General features: G+C 35.7%; 1 protein-coding gene and 1 long non-coding RNA gene across 2 annotated transcripts; one reads left to right on the top strand and one right to left on the bottom strand.

Moving 5' to 3' along the window:
- Nucleotides 1-2,586: 2,586 nt before the first annotated feature.
- Nucleotides 2,587-4,101, bottom strand: LOC311074387. Its single transcript, XR_014604289.1, has 3 exons — nucleotides 3,930-4,101; nucleotides 3,724-3,809; nucleotides 2,587-2,714 (listed from the first exon to the last, which is right to left on the bottom strand). It is a non-coding gene; the product is annotated as an uncharacterized lncRNA (long non-coding RNA).
- A 771-nt stretch (nucleotides 4,102-4,872) lies between these two features.
- On the top strand, nucleotides 4,873-18,228 carry sypl2a (synaptophysin-like 2a). Its single transcript, XM_084101335.1, has 6 exons — nucleotides 4,873-5,110; nucleotides 5,195-5,269; nucleotides 10,993-11,102; nucleotides 11,683-11,878; nucleotides 14,044-14,220; nucleotides 16,590-18,228. Exons 1-6 carry the CDS (start codon nucleotides 5,096-5,098, stop codon nucleotides 16,710-16,712), a joined length of 696 nt encoding a protein of 231 aa, XP_083957461.1. The 5' UTR covers nucleotides 4,873-5,095; the 3' UTR covers nucleotides 16,713-18,228.
- The last annotated feature ends 490 nt before the right edge of the window (nucleotides 18,229-18,718 follow it).

The raw sequence follows: 18,718 nt of genomic DNA, 5'->3' as shown, positions 1-18,718 counted from the left end.
GTCTTCCAACAATCCAGCTGACCTAGCATCCAGAGGTCTAAAGGTTGATTCATTCTTAAAGAACCAGATATGGATTTCTGGTCCTCCATTTCTTGTTCAACCACAAGAGTTGTGGCCCGTAGATCCTACTGATGTAGGTGTGATGTCTTCTTGTGACCCAGAGGTGAAAAGGAGTGTTCTGGTGAATACTGTGCAAGTTCATCAAGAGTATGATTTTATGCCATACTTTGATTATTACTCTTCATGGATGTGATTGAAAAAAGGCATAGCTTGGATCCTTCGATTCAGGAACATTCTAGTTGATCTCAGCAAGGAAAGGAAAAGGTTGATGACTGCTTACTCTGATATGGATAAGTTGCAACGAGAGACTGTTGTTGAGAAAGAGATACAAAGATTTAAATCCAGTGTGCCTGCAAAATTGTTGTCTTCAGATGAGTTGGAAAGAGCTGAAATGGAGATTATTCGTCTTTGCCAAAAGAAGAGATATTCTGAAGAACTGGCTAGTCTACGGAAAGATGGATTGGTAAAACGGAATAGTGAACTCTATAGACTTAATCCCGTGCTTCAATCAGATGTCATCAGAGTTGGTGGGCGACTGGACAAGGCTATGATGCCTGAAAGAGTTAAGCATCCAGTAATACTGGCCAAGGATTTACACATTTCAGATTTGATTCTGCGACAGATTCATCATGACATTGGACATTGTGGACGAAATTATATGCTGGCTAATTTACGGCAGAGATATTGGATCCCTGGTGCTAGCACGGCTATAAGAAGAATTTTGGCCAAGTGTGTGGTCTGCAAACGTCTTCATGGAATCCCGGGTCATCAGCAGATGGCAGATTTGCCACAAGATAGAGTCACACCTGACAAACCGCCATTCACGCATGTTGGAGTGGACTGCTTCGGTCCATTTGAAATAAAAAGGGGAAGGAGCGTTGTAAAACGTTATGGAGTGATATTCACATGTTTAACTATAAGAGCTGTTCACCTTGAGATAGCGAATTCTCTTGATACAGATTCTTTCATCCATGCATTAAGACGATTTATTGCACGTCGAGGACAAGTTGTCAAGATCCGTTCAGAAAACAGGACAAACTTTGTTGGTGCCCAACGTGAACTGCAGGAGGCTATAAAAAACTGGAATCATAATCAAATCAATTAATTTCTGCTTCAAAAAGGAATTAAGTGGAACTTTAATCCCCCAGCTGGCTCGCACTTTGGAGGAATTTGGGAGCGGCTTATAAGATCAGTAAGGAAGATTATAAATTCTATCCTTAGAGGGCAAAGTTTAGACGAGGAAGGTCTTTACACAATTCTTTGTGAAATCGAATCAATCCTCAACAATCGTCCAATATCCAGAGCATCTCTGGATGTTAATGATTTGGAAGCCCTTACTCCAAACCATCTTCTCCTCTTAAAAACACAGCCATCTTTATCACCTGGACTCTTTAACAAGGACGATCTGTATTCACGACGACGTTGGCGACAGGTCCAATACATGGTGGATCTATTTTGGAAAAGATGGACCGGGGAGTACCTACTTCAACTACAAGAACGCCAGAAGTGGCTGGTGAAGAAACGCAATTTTCATGTGGGAGATATTGTGCTTGTAGTGGATGATACTGCTCCAAGGAGTTCATGGATAATGGGCAAGATTCTTCAGATCACAAAGGATAAAAGGGGATTGATACGTCAAGTAAGAATCAAGACCAAGAGTTCCTGTTTGACCAGACCCATTACCAAAGTTTGCCTTCTTCTTGAAACGGAGGATTTTAACTAGGCTATTCTATGACCGACTGACTAATTGACTGACTGACTTGTGAGAGCTCTCAACTGACTTACTGAAGACTTTGACTAAAGACGTTTTTTTTATTGACATGTTTACTTCAGTTGATTACGGACATTGTTTACATTGAAGAATTGGACATTTACTTATATATATACATACACATACATGTGTAGCCTATACATTGTTTATTTGCGAAATAAAATTTAGCGATTTCTATGTATGTAGGTACATATTCAACGATGTGTAACTTGCATGATTGTGTTGTATTATGATTATTAGTTTTTGGGTGTAATAATCAGGGGCTGGTGTGTAGGTGCCAGGTTTGGGTTGATGTCTTTTATTTTGAAATTTTTATTTTTGGTTTGTTACGTCACTTGCTTTAGGTGCATATTACCTGTTAGTTTGCATGTGGTTGGCATGGAGGAAGGGGGTGAGTAGCTGGGACGCTCACTTTCTGTTGACCGTTTTCATTTCATTTAATTTCCTTTTGTTTACTTTACTGTCATCATCATCATCATGCTGCAATTCCTTCAATGTTATAATAAATCACCTGGATAAACAGTGGGAACACGTCAATCTTTAATCCCTCTACTCAGCCTCTTAGCGGTTACTGGCTGCCGCTATAGCAGTATTTCCACCCAGTTTTAACTACATTAGAGATTTACAGTTTTTTAAAAGTTTTATTACACACAAATACTACTCAAGTAAAATAAACAAGGAAACATGTTATAGTCTTTTCAGTCAGATCGACCACATTTTCAAGTACAGAGGGAAGACAAGGATGACTCTGGGGGTAGATTTAAGATTGTGTTTATTTTACAAAATAATATATAACAACTGAACTTCAACACACACAAAAACAAATTTGTTTATGACGTGAACCACATAGACAGAACTTCATGGACAGCATCATCACTGACTCCTAAGAGAGAGAAAGAGAAGTGAATTAAATTTAGTTGAAAATGTTCTACTCTCTAATTTTAAATTTTATATATTAAAAAATCTTAGTTACCACAGAGTGCACACACGATACAAAAATAATTATATCAATCTTCATAACAATTAATGTTCATAATATATATTTGCATACTATTGCAATATTATTGCATACTGTTCAAAGATTTGGAAAAAAAATTATTTTGATGTTGTGGGAACAAAGGTTCTAGAAACACTCATGTCAATAAAGCCCATCTGAACTGAGAAAAAAAAAAAAAATAGAGAGAGAGAGATGCAAGAAATCTGAATAGAAATAACATATTATACATATGATATGTGTTTCTTGAAAAACATTTTAAGTAAATTTCATATAAATAAATAGACATAAAGTAGGCCTAAGCCTAGTACTTAACCAATTTATTTATTTATCTTTTGTCATACTATTGCCTACTGTGTCCTTGAAAGCACTTCATATAGACTACAGTACACAGTAAATGACACAATCTAACACGTGGTATTTTAACAGTCAGTTATTATGATGGCCTCTCTGTTATGTCTGACTATTAAAATGTCATATGTCTCAACCAACTTTATAAAACCATGTCAAAATGAAGAGACGTACTAATAACATGCATTGTGGGTAACGTTAAACAGACTGACTGAGAGCACGTGGTGACAGTGAAAACATTACGATTATTTTAACTGAATTAAAATGGAAAAACAATGAGTAATTAACAAGCTTTCAGAACGAACATGCTACAGTTTATTGTGCCGTCAGTCAGTAAGTCAACACAGGCTTAGCATGCAACAGTTCCGTTAAATGAATGTGCTAACAATTCATTTTAGAGCATTAGAGGCTAATATGATGGCTATTCATTCAAGACTATTTATTTAGCAAATCCCCATCACGTTGGCTACGTTAACATTCCAATGAAACGCATCACAAATGTTTTTAAAGTTAAACAAATAAAAATGTATTCGCATTTGATACTCACACTCTGATTGTCATCCATCCATCGCTGGTCCTCTAATTCGATAGGTGGCGTTGTCACTAAAAACCTAGGGTCCTAGAAATGCGGTCCTAAAAGTGGGGTCATAGACAGTAAGAGTGGGGTCCTGAAAATGCAGCCTCCGATTTTGCAGGCAGATGCTAACGTTACTCCTTACTGCAGTAGAGCACAACAATAAATTAATTTCTTACCTTCTGCAGTGGAGGGTGAGTTTGCTAGTTTCAACCATAGATATCATATATCATATAATAATATCATAGATATAACCACATTCTCTGATATAACGTTATATGATTTTTTTTTTATTTTTTTTTTTTTTATAACGTTATATTATATCTATGGTTTCAACCCATAGACGTTTCAACCAGGGTTTCAACAGTGCAGGGAGTGTTCATACATAATCGCCCGACAAAAACGTTCAGGACAACTTAGGTTCCTACCCTTTAGCACCCTGGCTATTGTGCCATGACGACGATATGAATATGAACTATATATCTCGTAACAAAAAATATATATATATATTTACAAATAAAAGACTCCAAAATGTTTAAAATCAAATTATAACATAAGTGAAATTAAACTTAATGTGGCTAATTAATGTCTATTGCTAGTCATTTAAGGGATGAAATACAATTTTCCAATCATTTTTAAATGCCACAGAATTGTACATGAAACTGTAAATAAAACGTACCTATAATCAAAATTCGGCCTTTTGTGTGTGCATGCATGGATGTTCATTTTCTTCTGCATTTTATATGTATATACATATTTATACTTATTTTTTAAAAATAAATGTAGCTGTTATTGCGAAATGTATTTGACCTTTATTAAACTTTAGGGATTTGCTGCTTTTTTCTCATGTACCTCTATTTTTTTCAGTCCTATTAAATGGAAAATATTTGTGATTTCTTAGGATAAAATGTGCAATTTGTAAATACACATAACAAAGGTCACGCAATACCCTAAACTTTTCTAATGAAATAATCTTTTAATAAAGATTCGTGTTCTTAATATTTTTTTTTTATTATTAATTTGTGCTATTTTATAAAAGAAGTTTATTCATAATCTTTTGCTTATTTAGGCCTGTTTTGTACATGTTTCTCTGTTTCTGGAGGGATCTGGCAACACTGCCGTGCATTTACGCGTGTATGTCACTTTAAGAGAAAGTTGAAATCACGTGTTTCACTGTAGAAAGTTTGACAAGTTGGTCGACACAAGTCCTCTATTTTTCCCGCTAGCGAAAACCTTGAACGTCATTGTCGTGTGTCCTCTTTTTTTTTGTTAATAACGAAGTCAGAAACTATCCTGGAATCGAAGTCTTCTCTATTAGCTACAATATAAAAACACGCCCAAAAACATGGAAATCTTACAGGTAATAAACTAACAGCCGTTTGGTGGTCTTTTCCGCTCAGTAGGATCGATTGAAGGATTTCGTCTTTATTTTCTCCACTTACAGAAAATCATGTCTGGTTTTAGTCTGGATTTGGGACCTGTGAAAGAGCCACTGGGATTTATCCGAATCCTGGAATGGGTGAGTTGCAGCGATCATTCAACAGATCCAAATGTCACGTTGTAACTGTTATATTTTTGTTGGGACGTTCAGTATGACAATTGATACACTCACGCAAATGTCTTTTAACACTGTATTGTGCGATCATATCCACGCACCTTTAGTTTAAACGATGATACAAGTTCGTTTCAGTCACATATGGTGCTGTTGTTTTGTCATTAAGGGGCAACACCCTTGTCAATTTAATGACAACTGGATAAAAACTGGTATTCTCCATTATTAAGGTCATCTATACATATACACATCTTTACATGTGTCATCTGAAAGGGATTGGGCTGTAGAAATCTTCTCATGCATACAAATGCATGCAAATTTATACAAGTCCTGCCTTGCACACTGTCTCTTGAGAATTAAATGGTGTTTACATTGCCAACTGTAGGAGCCACCAAGATAGTCATGTTTGTCACATGCGCATAAGAGGCTCCTATGGTGGACTTTAGACTAATACTACATATACCACTTCAAACAATGGAAAATCTAGGCTATAAAACGCACCTACCTGCAGGGCTCTGCGACTGATGTGGGTAACTAGGCCTCGACTCACTCTGGAGGTCATTAACCTACTAAGAAATCAGGCTGGATGTGAAATTAACTTATACAATTAAGTTTCGATGATCTAGAAAAAAGTTTAATAGATTATAGAATGTAGAAGCTTTCTTCAGAGGGGCATCTCAGCTACTTTTGCATGGCTTGCGAGCTAAATATATTTTTGTTTGTCCTCAGTTTAGTTGTAGACTAGACTGAAATTCAATCCAGTTGGTCTGATATAGTTTAGAAGTCCGGAAGTAGAGGCTAACTGCCACAAAATTCAATGTTGATATGTGACACTATACCTGCGTAAACACAGACGTAAATATCCGACAGCACTGATACCAGCCAAGATCATTTTTAGAAATGATGTTGTTCAGAAAAGAATCTCAGCTAAAATAGCATGTAGTTTAACAGATAATCACTACAGGCCATGCATGTGCATTGATCCTTTAAAGTTGCCATGAGATGCAAGTTACAATAGTCTTTCCTTCCATATTTATATATCTATATCAGAGTTAAACAGCTTCTCGAACAATTTTGTCCATGATTTTGTCCATTGGTTGGATGGTTGTGGTTTGCTATTGGTCCATCTCATGTGAGTGACAGGTTGCCCCGCCCTCGCGCCAGTAAACGCATCATCAGAGAAGAGAATAGTGATGGGAAGTCCGATTCTTTTCCCCAAAGTTCGTTTCAATGAACCGGTTAAAAAAAAAATCACACAATTACATAATCACACAATTATGTCACATATACGCAATGCTATTATTATAAAGCACCCAATAATGATGTGAAACACAGATGCTTTACATCTATAGTGAATTAATTAGTCTTAATCAACTTACCTTTTTACATAAACCATGAAAAACCATTAAAAAGCCTTTAATTTCAGCCCTTGCCTCAAGTCAACTGCTCAGTTTACGCTTGCTTGCATCAGCGGCTCATCGGTTCTTTGTCCGAACCGTTTCCTTGGTTCAGCGTACTGGTGACTCGTGAACTGTTGTAACCATTAACCGGCTCTTGAACTGCTATCAGTGTACTGCTGTTGACTCATTCTATTTGTTACACTTTATGCTTTTCAGCAAAAGACATCAGAAACATACATTTTGCCCCCTTAATGAAACCTTCGGCGGACAATTCCCTGCATGTCTGACATATCCGTACTCTTCTCAGTTCACTGTTGTACTTAATGGAATGCTGGAGTTGGCAAAAACCGGCATCATAGGATCATATACTCCTGGATATTGGCTCATTTCGAGACTGTGCGAGTCTCAGGCACGTCCGAAAGTGAGTTTTGTGCTGACTCGAGCCGCAAACTGTTTAAGACGGGCACATGCATTTAAAAAATAGTGATGTGCACGGATAAATCATTTATAATAGTGATGTGAAGGCAAGGTATAGGAACCTATACTCGGAATTTGACCTCTGCATTTAACCCATCCATGTTACATACATTAGGAGCAGTGAGTAGTTAACACACACACACACACACTGCATACCGTAGACACACAAACCCAGAGCAGTGAGCAGCCATTTTTGCTGTAGTGCCCAGTTAGATGCCTTGCTCAAAGGCACCTCAGTAACCTTCGGGTTACCAGTCTGACTCTCTAACCATTAGGCCACGACTGCTAACCTGGGAACACCCAGACAACTTCCGGCAAATTTAGATTTGCTCTGCAAGTAGTCTGGCAAAGAGCCCATTCAAGCCCATTTCTAATCCTTCGAAATCGCGTCACCAATCAGAAACATTGAGGCGGGCTTTACACGATGACGATCGCTCTGATTGGTTTTAGGTCTATCCAATTGCGCCCAGAGGCATTTGAGCGACGTCCGTTGCTGTAGCGCACCAACTTTTAAATGCATTATTATATTCAAATTGCAAACACATGAGGACAGTCTATTGAAAGACCCACTGGCAGATGAACGTACTACTACATTTCTCTCTGAAACGGTAGGAAATTAAATTAGATTCAATAGAGGATTTTAACTGTGACACGATGATTGACAGGGCAGTTTACGTGACAGGATGTACGCGACAGATCCGTCCGATAAAGATGACGAAGTAGTATGTCCCAAAGCTTGCCTACTTTTTTGCTACACATTCAAAAGTAAATACATTTTCTTCACAAAAAGAGTACATACTTTTATGGCGTAGTGTAACTTTTTTGTTTTTTTTGTTTGTTTTTTTGGCGAATTGGGACGCAGCATATGGCTTTACACGATGACGATCGTTCTGATTGGTTTTAGGTCTATCTAATTGCGCCCAGAGGCATTTGAGCGACGTCCGTTGGTGATGCCCCTTTGGAAATGAGTTATTAATGAAGCTTTGCCAGACCATAACTCTAAAGTACTAAAGTAGTGTTAATACTGCAATATTCCCTGAAAAAACAAAAATTGTCCATTTTGACTTTAAATGTTGTCTAGGCCTTTGTTTCTTGGCGACATCTTTCTTCTTCTCTCACCTGGCAGGTTTTACATCTCTTTCGCTTTTGCCAGACCCTTTGTAAACATTTGCACTTTGCACACAGTTTTGCTTTGCCTTTGCAAATCATTATAATTCCGAACGTGCAAGGTGGTAAAGAAAAGAAAAGGTGCAATTTAACACTATAGTGTGTTGTTTTGGATCCTTTGTGTGGAGGTAATGGAATTTCAGCAACTTAATCCAGGCGCTGTTTACAAGGGGGACACATTTCATCACAAGCTCATTTGAAGAAAACCCACAGAGCAATATAATTTGATTTGCATAAGGTGTAAATGAAGCTGTTATCTCATTAGATTAGAGATTACATTTGGAGATCTATACAAGCTGAACTGGAAGTAGGAACTAGGAAATAAATTGGTGGGGTTTTTTTAAGGTGGAACAGGTCTGGCGTTAGCTGCGGAAAAGTGCTTGGATGTGGAGGAGGATATGGTTAATATGCATTCATAAGCATTTTTGAGAATGTCCTGAATTGCAAAACATCTAAGGAAACAGGCGGTTTGACACATTATTTACATAAAGCAAGAATGTCAGCCACTCCCTACAAAACCAGCATGTGTCCGCAGTGATGTTTTTGCTTTTAACATCCACAACCCAGTCTTCCAGTAATAACACAACAATGGAGAGGAAGTTTTGGTCGCTAACAGGTAGATCGCCGTCTGATGAGGTTGACCGTGCTGGCAGGGACTGTTCATTTACACAAAGATGATCTTTAATAGTCACTTGCTGTGTGTGTAGGTGTGCATTCCAGCGTGAACGTGGCATCGGCCCACCATGTGGTTCTGTTTGGTGCCAGGCACCCTTAGTTGGCTCTCTGTGCTTCTCTGTGCCAAGCACCTGCACCACACGCTGACCAGGAATGAAGCCAGAGTCTCGGCGGGGTGAAGATCACACACCCACTCTTCAGAATGCAGAGTGATTTTCATGGCAGCAAAAATCATGCTATTTTTAGAATCATTTTTAGGTGCAATCCAGACCGGCGTGTCTCAGAGGATCGGATATCTGGTTTAGTGAAAGAAGAAAACAATCTAGACTCTGCTGGAAAATAGACTAAGTCTGTTCAAATTTATCTCGATTAATTTATCACTTCAAACAAATTAGATATATATATACACAGAGTGCTATTTTCTGTGAATTATATAAAAGCTGTCAAGAAATGTGTCGTATTTAAAAAATCTGATTTTAAAATGGAATTCTGTTTATATTTTTCATATTTAGAGTAATTATAGAAAATATTTCATTTTTTAAGAAATTATAAAAAAAAAAATCTAATTCACATTAAATATATTTTTCTTAAAGACAATTAGGTCTATTTTTAGGACCATTGTAATATTTTGCACTGTGACCAATTAATTTTTGCAGATCCCCAATTATTATTTTTAGTATTATTTATATATATATATATTTTTTTTTTAACGTAAATAATACAGTGGCATTTAATGAGCTTTTATTTAGATTTTCAGTTTTCATTTTAATTTGTGTTAGTAATTTTGTTATATTTATTAGTTTTTTTATTTATTATATTTCAGTTTAAGTAATTTTAGCACCTCAGCTTAAATTAGAAAAGTTGATCCCCATTCCCTCCCATAAAATTTCTCACAAAGGACTTGAAATTCTGCATCCCACTATTGTTTTTCCTGTATAATAGCAACTGTTCCTTAGAAGATCCTTCAATGTGTCTTAAACAGGGGGTTCCACAGAGACACTTCTGTGATCAAACAATCCTTGGAATGCTTTAATATTTTGCTGAAATGTAAAACTTTAACTTGGTTTGAATATTTGTGTTTCGTTTCCACTGACTGACTCTCAAGCTGTGAGTAGAGCTGTCTTAAAGGGATAGTTCACCTGAAATTAAAGTCATTTTACCCACGAAAGAGTCATATGGGTGGAAACAATATGAGGGTGAGTAAACTATCGCTTTAAGCATTTTCCCATTAGGTCTTATTCACAATATGCTTAATCTGAGATCCACAGTGTTCTTCTGTTTAACAGCATGGCTCTTAAAAGGTTATCTTTTTAATGATTGCTATGAATCCTGTCACTTTTTTTTTTCAAATCACCTTTATAGGGGGAAAGACTGGCTCATAGAGCACTGAAAAAAGCCTGCAGAATCTATAAATCAGAGCTGTGCTACTGTAGTTATTCTCACAAATGTCTGCAAAAGCCACTTCCTGTGTGGAAGTGGGGCGTTTGTAAAAGGAAAGCAGCGAACCACACGCCAGCATATTGAGTCAGCAAGGGGAAAAGCATTGACGGATCAAACACTCAATCCATTTCACTCTCATTTATCATTTCACTTCACTGACAGCTGGTTTAAATTAATGTTGAATTCATGCTTTTGAAGTCTTATTTTTTGTATATGCTACAGCTGTTAAACCGTCACTATTAAAATTCAGGCACAACAAATGTTTAAATCCAGATCCTATTCTAGTGGTCAAAATAGAATTCAACTAAATATTTATAATGATCAAACATGAAATGCTTACATGAAATTGCTGAAAATAAATGTTTATTTTACTGGTTTACTCATATCTGAGCATTTTCACATTTTCAGACTTCTGTAAACTGACCAAGTGTGCATAGTTAAAGTCAGTGCTGATATATGACAACTGCTCAGTAATGATTTCATGGAAAATGCTACACAGATGTCTTATTATCATGATTATTGTGCTTTCAGATTTTCACCATTTGTGCCTTTGCCACCACTGGTGGTTATGTCGGATCCACTGTGGTAACTCATAACTGTAAAAGCGAAGATATCACTGCTAATTTTGGATATCCTTTTAGGTAAAACAACCACATTTCTTTTACAAATTATTTCAAAATAAAGGTATCTTTTTTTTTCATTGTTAAAATGCTGTTCAGCTGTAAGTCATGCAATGAGTAAGCCATTTGCAATTTGTAGAGATGCACCGATGCTAAATTTCTCTGCTGATACCAATAGCATATTATTTAGAATGATATCTGCCAATACCATAGTTTGATTTCTCAAGGGAAAAAACTCTCCCAAATAATGCTGTAAACTATACAGGGAACCCTCTCATTTGGGACATTACTACAATATTAGAATTAACAACAGAACTATTATATTCAACTGGTATTTATTTTCAGATATAATAATTACACTCAAATAAAAACTGAAAGTTTCTATGCAACTCGGTTGCACATAAGGTAGTTTTCATAAACGCTTGTCTTAATGCGAATTTATTCTAGCATAATTAACAGTAATTCAGCTCCTCTGTAGTGTTTTTTTTATGCTTAAATGCTTTTATCAGTTGATAACCAATTACTGGCAGATACATCAGTGCATCTCTAGTATTTTGCTTAACATACAAAACATGTTAAACATGTGACTCCTACTTATCAGGCTCCAAAGTCAGTCATATTTAATTGATCATTGCAATGGGACCAAGAACGTGACCTACCTGCAGGGAGATTTCTCCTCCTCGGCTGAGTTCTTCGTCGCTGTGGGCGTCTTGGGCTTCCTGTATTGTACTTTCACCCTCATCCTGTACTTGGGCTACCAGCAGGTTTACAGGGAGTCTAACCGTGGCCCCACCATTGTGAGTCATCAGTCAATTCATTTTTTATTTATTTAAAACATTATGAGTGAATGTGGCATTAAGAGGCATTAAGAGTTTGTGACTTGTTGTTTGGAACAAAATGATTTTTGTGATGCAGAAGATTTAATATAATATTAAAATATAGTTTAGTGAGGTTTTTGAATTGATTTGATTTACAGTTTATTAATTTATGGCCGACCAATATGCATTTTTCAGTAGACGTCTTATGGTAGGGCAGCCGATGTAATTCCTGTATGATACAATTTAATGGTTGCAAATGTGATGTTTATTTTATTTAAAGTGCCCCTATTAAGCTAAAGGTTCCAAATTTTGTTTTGGAGGACTTCTACAATAGTTTTACATGCATCCAAGGTCAAAAACACTTTAATTTTCTTTTTCACTTTTTTTCTCACAGTGTTTGATAAAGGATTCATTCTATCTAAGGGTACATTTACATGACAACGATGTACTAAAAACAGAATTTTTTTCCTTTGTGTTTTTCGCGTATAGCCAACAGTCAAAACAATCCCCATTCACACGGATCCAGGTGAACGACTAAAAACGCTGTTTTGCATGCCAGGCCACTAGTTGGCGATGTCACTTTGTAAAGAAACACTACTCGCCTATAGACTGAACACGTAAAATGCATGCACACGACATCACCATTTCCACAAATTTGCATTTTTGTAGTTTACACAGAGAAAATAACGGTGCACTTTGAAAACTGGTTTTAAAAGTTTGTGTTTTCAGGCCCCCAAAATGCTATTGTCGTGTAAATGAACAGCCAAAACGCATAAAAAGTTTTACATTTTTAGTTGAAAATGGTGTAGTGTAAACAGCCCCTAAACCCCTCCTTTTAGAGAGCATAAAATGCTCTGATTGGTCAGAAGGCCCGGTCTGTTGTGATTGGTCTACCGCTTACAGCACGTGTCGGAAACCAAACGCCTCATTACCATATCTGACTTTCAGCTCTGGATCTTCCTCAGTGCTTGATACACAGTGATACCAACAGTAACAATGACGTTGGTTTTACCATTTCAATTTGAGTTTTCATCCTTTGGAAGTGCAGCAAAGTAGATTTGCTTTTGCAGCGCAGAAAACAGCGTCTTCTCGACATGGAGACAACACAAACCAAACTACAATTACAGTGTTTGAGGGTGGGCAGGGTTTGAAGTACTCCAATTTGACCTTTTGATATTTAAGTCCTGGAAAACCCTTGAAAACAGCCATATTTACGAAGAGGTACTTGAAAAAGTGCTTGACTTATTTAAATACAAAATATATGAAATTTTCTCTTTTTTTTAACACAAATAAAATCTTTTCATGCAAAATTAACACTGCAGTCCGTCTGTTAATCCCCCCTAAAACCTTTCTCGGTACGAAGTACGCCAACAATATAATATAAAATATTATTTATTGAACAATAATGGCCATTATAAACTATATATTTAATATATATTATTAAATATGTTTTAAGTTGTATTTTGGATACCTTATTTCTGTAATTTGAGTTTTAAAAAATACTAAAAAATATTGTTTGATAAGTGTGATATCTGATTGTAGTCCTTAAAAGTAGTGCTTGAAAAGTCCTTGAAAGTCATGTTATTTCATTTTACAGTATCTGTACAAATCCTGGGCGGGCCAAAGTGGATGTTGTTTGCTGGCAGCCAATGAAAACAATTATGCAAATTTAGTACAAACTACGTATGTTCATGCAGGAAGTAAGACTGGAATTACGACGTCTCGTTTTAGGCAGTTCAGAATCGATTATTTTGGGAAGCAATAACTCCATTTATCATGCACTTTCATCTTTGAAACTTTACAGACCTTTAACATTCACAAACAGCTATATTACACACTGCATGAAAGGTAATATCTGGAAAAACATAATAGGGACACTTTTTAGGAATTTTGTGTACATTTGATTTTACAGTATTTACTCAATTCACTTATAACATTTTAATAGCAAACAAGTATTCATTGTAAAGGCTGTACTTTTTGAAACTGACACTGACACTTCTGTTAACTGTCCAAATGTGATTTTCTTATAACTGTTGGACTACTTTTGTGTGTTTTGTCCTTTTGACAGCAACTTATATCATTTTCTCCAACAATTCCCACGAACAAGGATTGCTATCCCAAACTTTTATCTGTTTCCTCCCCAGGATCTGATTGTGACTGGGATCTTTGCGTTCTTGTGGCTGGTGTGCTCCTCAGCCTGGGGAAAAGGCTTAACAGATGTCAAGTTTGCTACAGATCCTGAAAGGCTAATCTCTAATTGTCTGCCTGATGTATGCGCAGCGAAGAGCCACCCTTCTATGGGCCGTCTCAATGCCTCTGTGGTAAGGACGATTGCTACGTGTTAGTTCTGGGGTCGGTTTCACAAAGCTATTTTAGACCGGTCTATAGTGTTAGACAAGTCTAAAATTTGCTCATAGACTAGTCTAATGCAAGTTAGACTGTTTCACAAAAATAAAGACTGAGTTAATTTAGACCAAAAAAATTAGACATCTTACCCCCAGGCTAACTTAGTTCTAAGACTCTATTACCTTGGCAACCAGCAGTAACAATCAGTTACATTACAAACAGCCAAAAGAAAAGGGAAAATGGCTCATAATTTAAACATTTCTTCTTGTTACTACATTCTCTGCTAAATTTCCCAAGTAAAATGTCCTTGTAACTGTTATACTCCTCCAGCAAACACATATTTTCCGCTGGGGTAAACTGCACTGAGCGGTTGAATGCGCTTACTCGATCCGCCACTCAATGTTTTTTGTTTTGAAAAGGGTCTTATTTTACCCAGAATGCATTGCAGTGTAGTCCTACTTAAGATAGTCAGAGTCTTAAGTGCTTTGTGCAACGGGCTGATTTAGATGTCTATCTGAAGTCTGACTATCTACTATATCTAAGCCATAGTCAAAGTCTATCTTTGTGAAACTGGCCCCTGACACCTGTAAACTGACCATCACAGACAGTTTTACTCAATGTAATATGACTGTATATTTGATAAATTATGGATACATGTTTAACCCTGTAAAGCTTACTGTATCACATTTGAGACTCAGGTCTCCAAATTATGAACATGATCAAAACTTTGCTGAAAAACCTGTTGTACACAATCTACTACATGCCTTCTATCGCCTGATTGATAGTTGATACTTTTTAGGAAGTAAAGTGCCTTTTAGTATAAGTTTAAAAACATTCCTTTTTTCTATGAAATCTTTCATCATTTTTAGAAATGAAACTTACAAAGAATAAGTTGAAGCAATGAGTTGAAGTTTACTTGATTATCCATTCATCATATTTTAGAAAAATATGCAAGTATGCAAAATGACTCATCAAACTTTTGAGGAACATTTATTTGTACATCTCTCAATCATCATTGTATTGCATTGGACTATATGTTTTCCCACACAATTAAAACTACAGAGCTATGATCATAAAAGCTAAGCATTTGAATATCATCTTACTAAGATATTTTATTGGGAGATATACTGACAACTGATATCATCTTAAAGCTTTTTAGCTTTTTATGGAAGTAGTCGCTATACTGTTATAAAGATGCCATTGATTTCCTTCTACTTTTTGGCCATATAAATATCAGTTACTGCACCAAACTGCATATTTTTGTTTAGTTTGAACATCTGTATAAAATTGAGGTGTTTTATTCCTCCTCAAATATAAGCAACATATGCTTACTATATCATGCTATATGAGCCATAAAAGCCTGATGTATCAAATATTTATATATTTATGTCAGTATGTCATATATATTTATTTATGTATGTATGAAGAGTTCAGATGCAAAAGCCTCTAAGTGCCATCTGAAATTTTCTTCTAGAATAATCATTTTTATCAAGCACGTATATTTAAGTTCAGTAATTTCACTTAAATGACAATGAAAATTACCTATTAATTGTCATTTAAGTGAAATTACTGAACTTAAATATACGAGCTTGATAAAAATGATTATTCTAGAAGAAAATTTCAGATGGCACTTAGAGGCTTTTGCATCTGAACTCTTCATATACTATATCATGCTATATGAGCCATAAAAGCCTGATGTATCAAATATGATATATATATATATATAAAATATTTGGCTATTATTTCAAATGTCAGGCTTTACAGGGTTAAGTTTCATTTTACTATTGCAATATGAAAAGCCCGTACTATGATGGTAGTTGAGCAAACACAGGGTTTGAGTTACGAATTGATGAAACCAAACCAATCCAATCAGGCTTTGTTGGCACCATGACGCTGATCATCAACTTTCTGTCAACTCAGCCTTTGATCCTGAGTTTAGGAGTTTAGGTGTGACATCAGTATTGAACAGCCAATCACATGCTGTGGAACAATGGAACATGCGATTCACTTTTGAAATTGTCTTTAAAAATCATTTGCTATGTAGTTACTTTTAATTTGAAGTAGAAACAGGGTATTGTATTGCATCAGACATGCAGCATAAGTTGTTAAAAGACAAACCTCTTTCATTGTGCCTAAAATGCAAGGTTGGCTTCATGGTACAGGCCCCGGTTGTTTGGTTAAAGTTAGCAAAATTACTTACACCACGATTTAGAAATAATCTCAAAGACCCGTAGGAGAAAAGTGTGGTTCGTTGTGATGACATTGTCCTTCTAGTAATTTATTGGTTAGCAGAAATGAGCAGTTGAAGCACTGAATGTATCGTTCTCTTTTCTGTATCTTCTAGCTTTTTGGATTCCTGAACCTGATATTGTGGGCAGGGAACTGCTGGTTCATCTACAAGGAGACTCCGTTTCATAAGCCGGCCAATCTGCCACCCAACGCAGAGGAAGGAGTTTCCACCTCCTAATAAGACAAGACGGCCTCCTTCCTCTCCTGTCCATCCGTTCATCAAGCAGACCACGTCATCGTTTCTTCATGCAAAAGCTTTGTTTCCAGCTCCATGCATTGCAGTTCACTACATTATAAATGCTATAAGCTGAATTCATCATTTCTTTTTTATTTTTATTTTTATTTTAGTGTCGTTTGATGGCACTGTCAAGCAGGTCGTCTGAAGCAAAGCAAAAAAATCAACCAAATTTTATTAGATCAGTAGCATTTCTATTACAACTTACAAGGTAAATTGTGTTCTTGGTCATTGATGTTTTTCTTTTTATTATTAATTTGTCTAATTTGGTATAAAGATGACCTGCATCTCAATAACTCTGAATATCCACTACAATCAACAGACATTGCATTTGAAAGCTCTTATGTGAACACTTTAACAATAGCACTCTAATATCTAGCTCTAGACATTTAAAGCTTGACTTTCCCTGTAGTTTTTAAAAACTATTTATTGGTTTAAGTGCCTTTTCATTTACGTTCACGATAGGATGTTTATGCAGACCCAAAACACCTTTGACAACTAAGTCACCTTACTTTTGTCGGAAAAGGACAAATAATCATCTTGGTTTCAGCCATAAAGCCTCTGATATTTAGTGTATAACCTTTATTTTACATCCTTGTGTGAATTCTCTGAGTTGACTCTTTTTGAAGTGGTATTTGGTAATAATAATGACTACGCCAAAGGCCATATTTCGTTTCCTATCAGGAAAAATATGTTAACTATTCAACTAGTCATCGTTCAACAGAAGAAATCACTTGTTTAATTGTTTTTCTACTGTTCAGAGTAGTAATGTTGTCATTATTTGTATTTGGCTGTTTGACTTGACACTGTAAAATGAAGCGTTTGTATCACTTGGTTTGATGTTTTTATTTGCAAAAAAGAACATTTAATTGTGTGCATCTGTGGCATGTTTTACCATCTTTTTTTTTTGTTTTTGTTTTTTTTACAGAAAAATACATTTATGGGGATTGCGTTCAGTTTAATCCTAAAATATAGAGTAATTGTTCAATAGCTGTGATTTGTCTGTGTGCAGCTTATGTTCTGTTGAAAATTGATTGGTATTTGTTTAATTTTAAATTGGCATTTTTTTATTATTATATTCTTAAGTAGTTGTTTTAATCATGAGATTAACTTTTCAAATGAATACTCACTGGCACATCTAAAGTATTTAATCCAATTACCTGGTATGTCAACATAGCTAGACAAAGTAAACTTAAACATTAAATTATTACTATAAATGAATATATTTGTGATTAAAGGGGAAAAAGCTTGAAAGTGCCATCTAAAAATCTCAAGATAATTTCCTCGTGTCGCATACTGTCTAATTTTTGTCCTGAAGCAATCCTCAATTTTGGTTGTGACTTTTGGAAAAATATAGGACTACATTTTTGTTGTTGTGTTTTGTATCTCTATGCTAAGTTCAGAAGGAAAATCTCCACAAAGGCTGATTTTCGTTTGTATTAAAAGAGGAGAGCTGTAATTATTGGTTCGTGTTTTATTTCCAAAAGGCTGCTGTTTACTACATAACCACTAGGTGGTAGTGTTGTAAACGAAATAAATTCATCAAACTAAATCACACTCACACAAGTTTGGGGGATAATAACGATGAAGATAATAAAAAAATAGGCAAAATCACAACACACGTGAATGATAAACGTGTGCATTGCTGATGTTCTCCATGCTTTCTAACTAGAATACCAACGATTAAGTAAATGAAAAAATCGAGGCAGATATTTCTCTGAATTTTAGATTTATTTTTGTTTTGCATGTGGTTAATCATCACGACACTTATAAAAAAAATAATATATAAACCGTCAAATATATTTTCGTATTTTTAAATATATTAAGAATGTGAAATATTTCTATTCAGTTTAAGGTCAATGGGTTTGAATCTTCGTACAGTAGGACAAAAATAAAACAAGCAATAATGCAAAGAAAATGAATAAATAAAAACTAAATGAAAGAAAATT

The sequence above is a fragment of the Abramis brama genome (genome assembly GCF_963993115.1).
Source record: "Abramis brama genome assembly, chromosome: 23".
Lineage (NCBI taxonomy): Eukaryota > Metazoa > Chordata > Actinopteri > Cypriniformes > Leuciscidae > Abramis > Abramis brama.
Note: the sequence above shows the minus strand (reverse complement) of the source record. Positions and strands in the feature narration are given on the sequence as shown.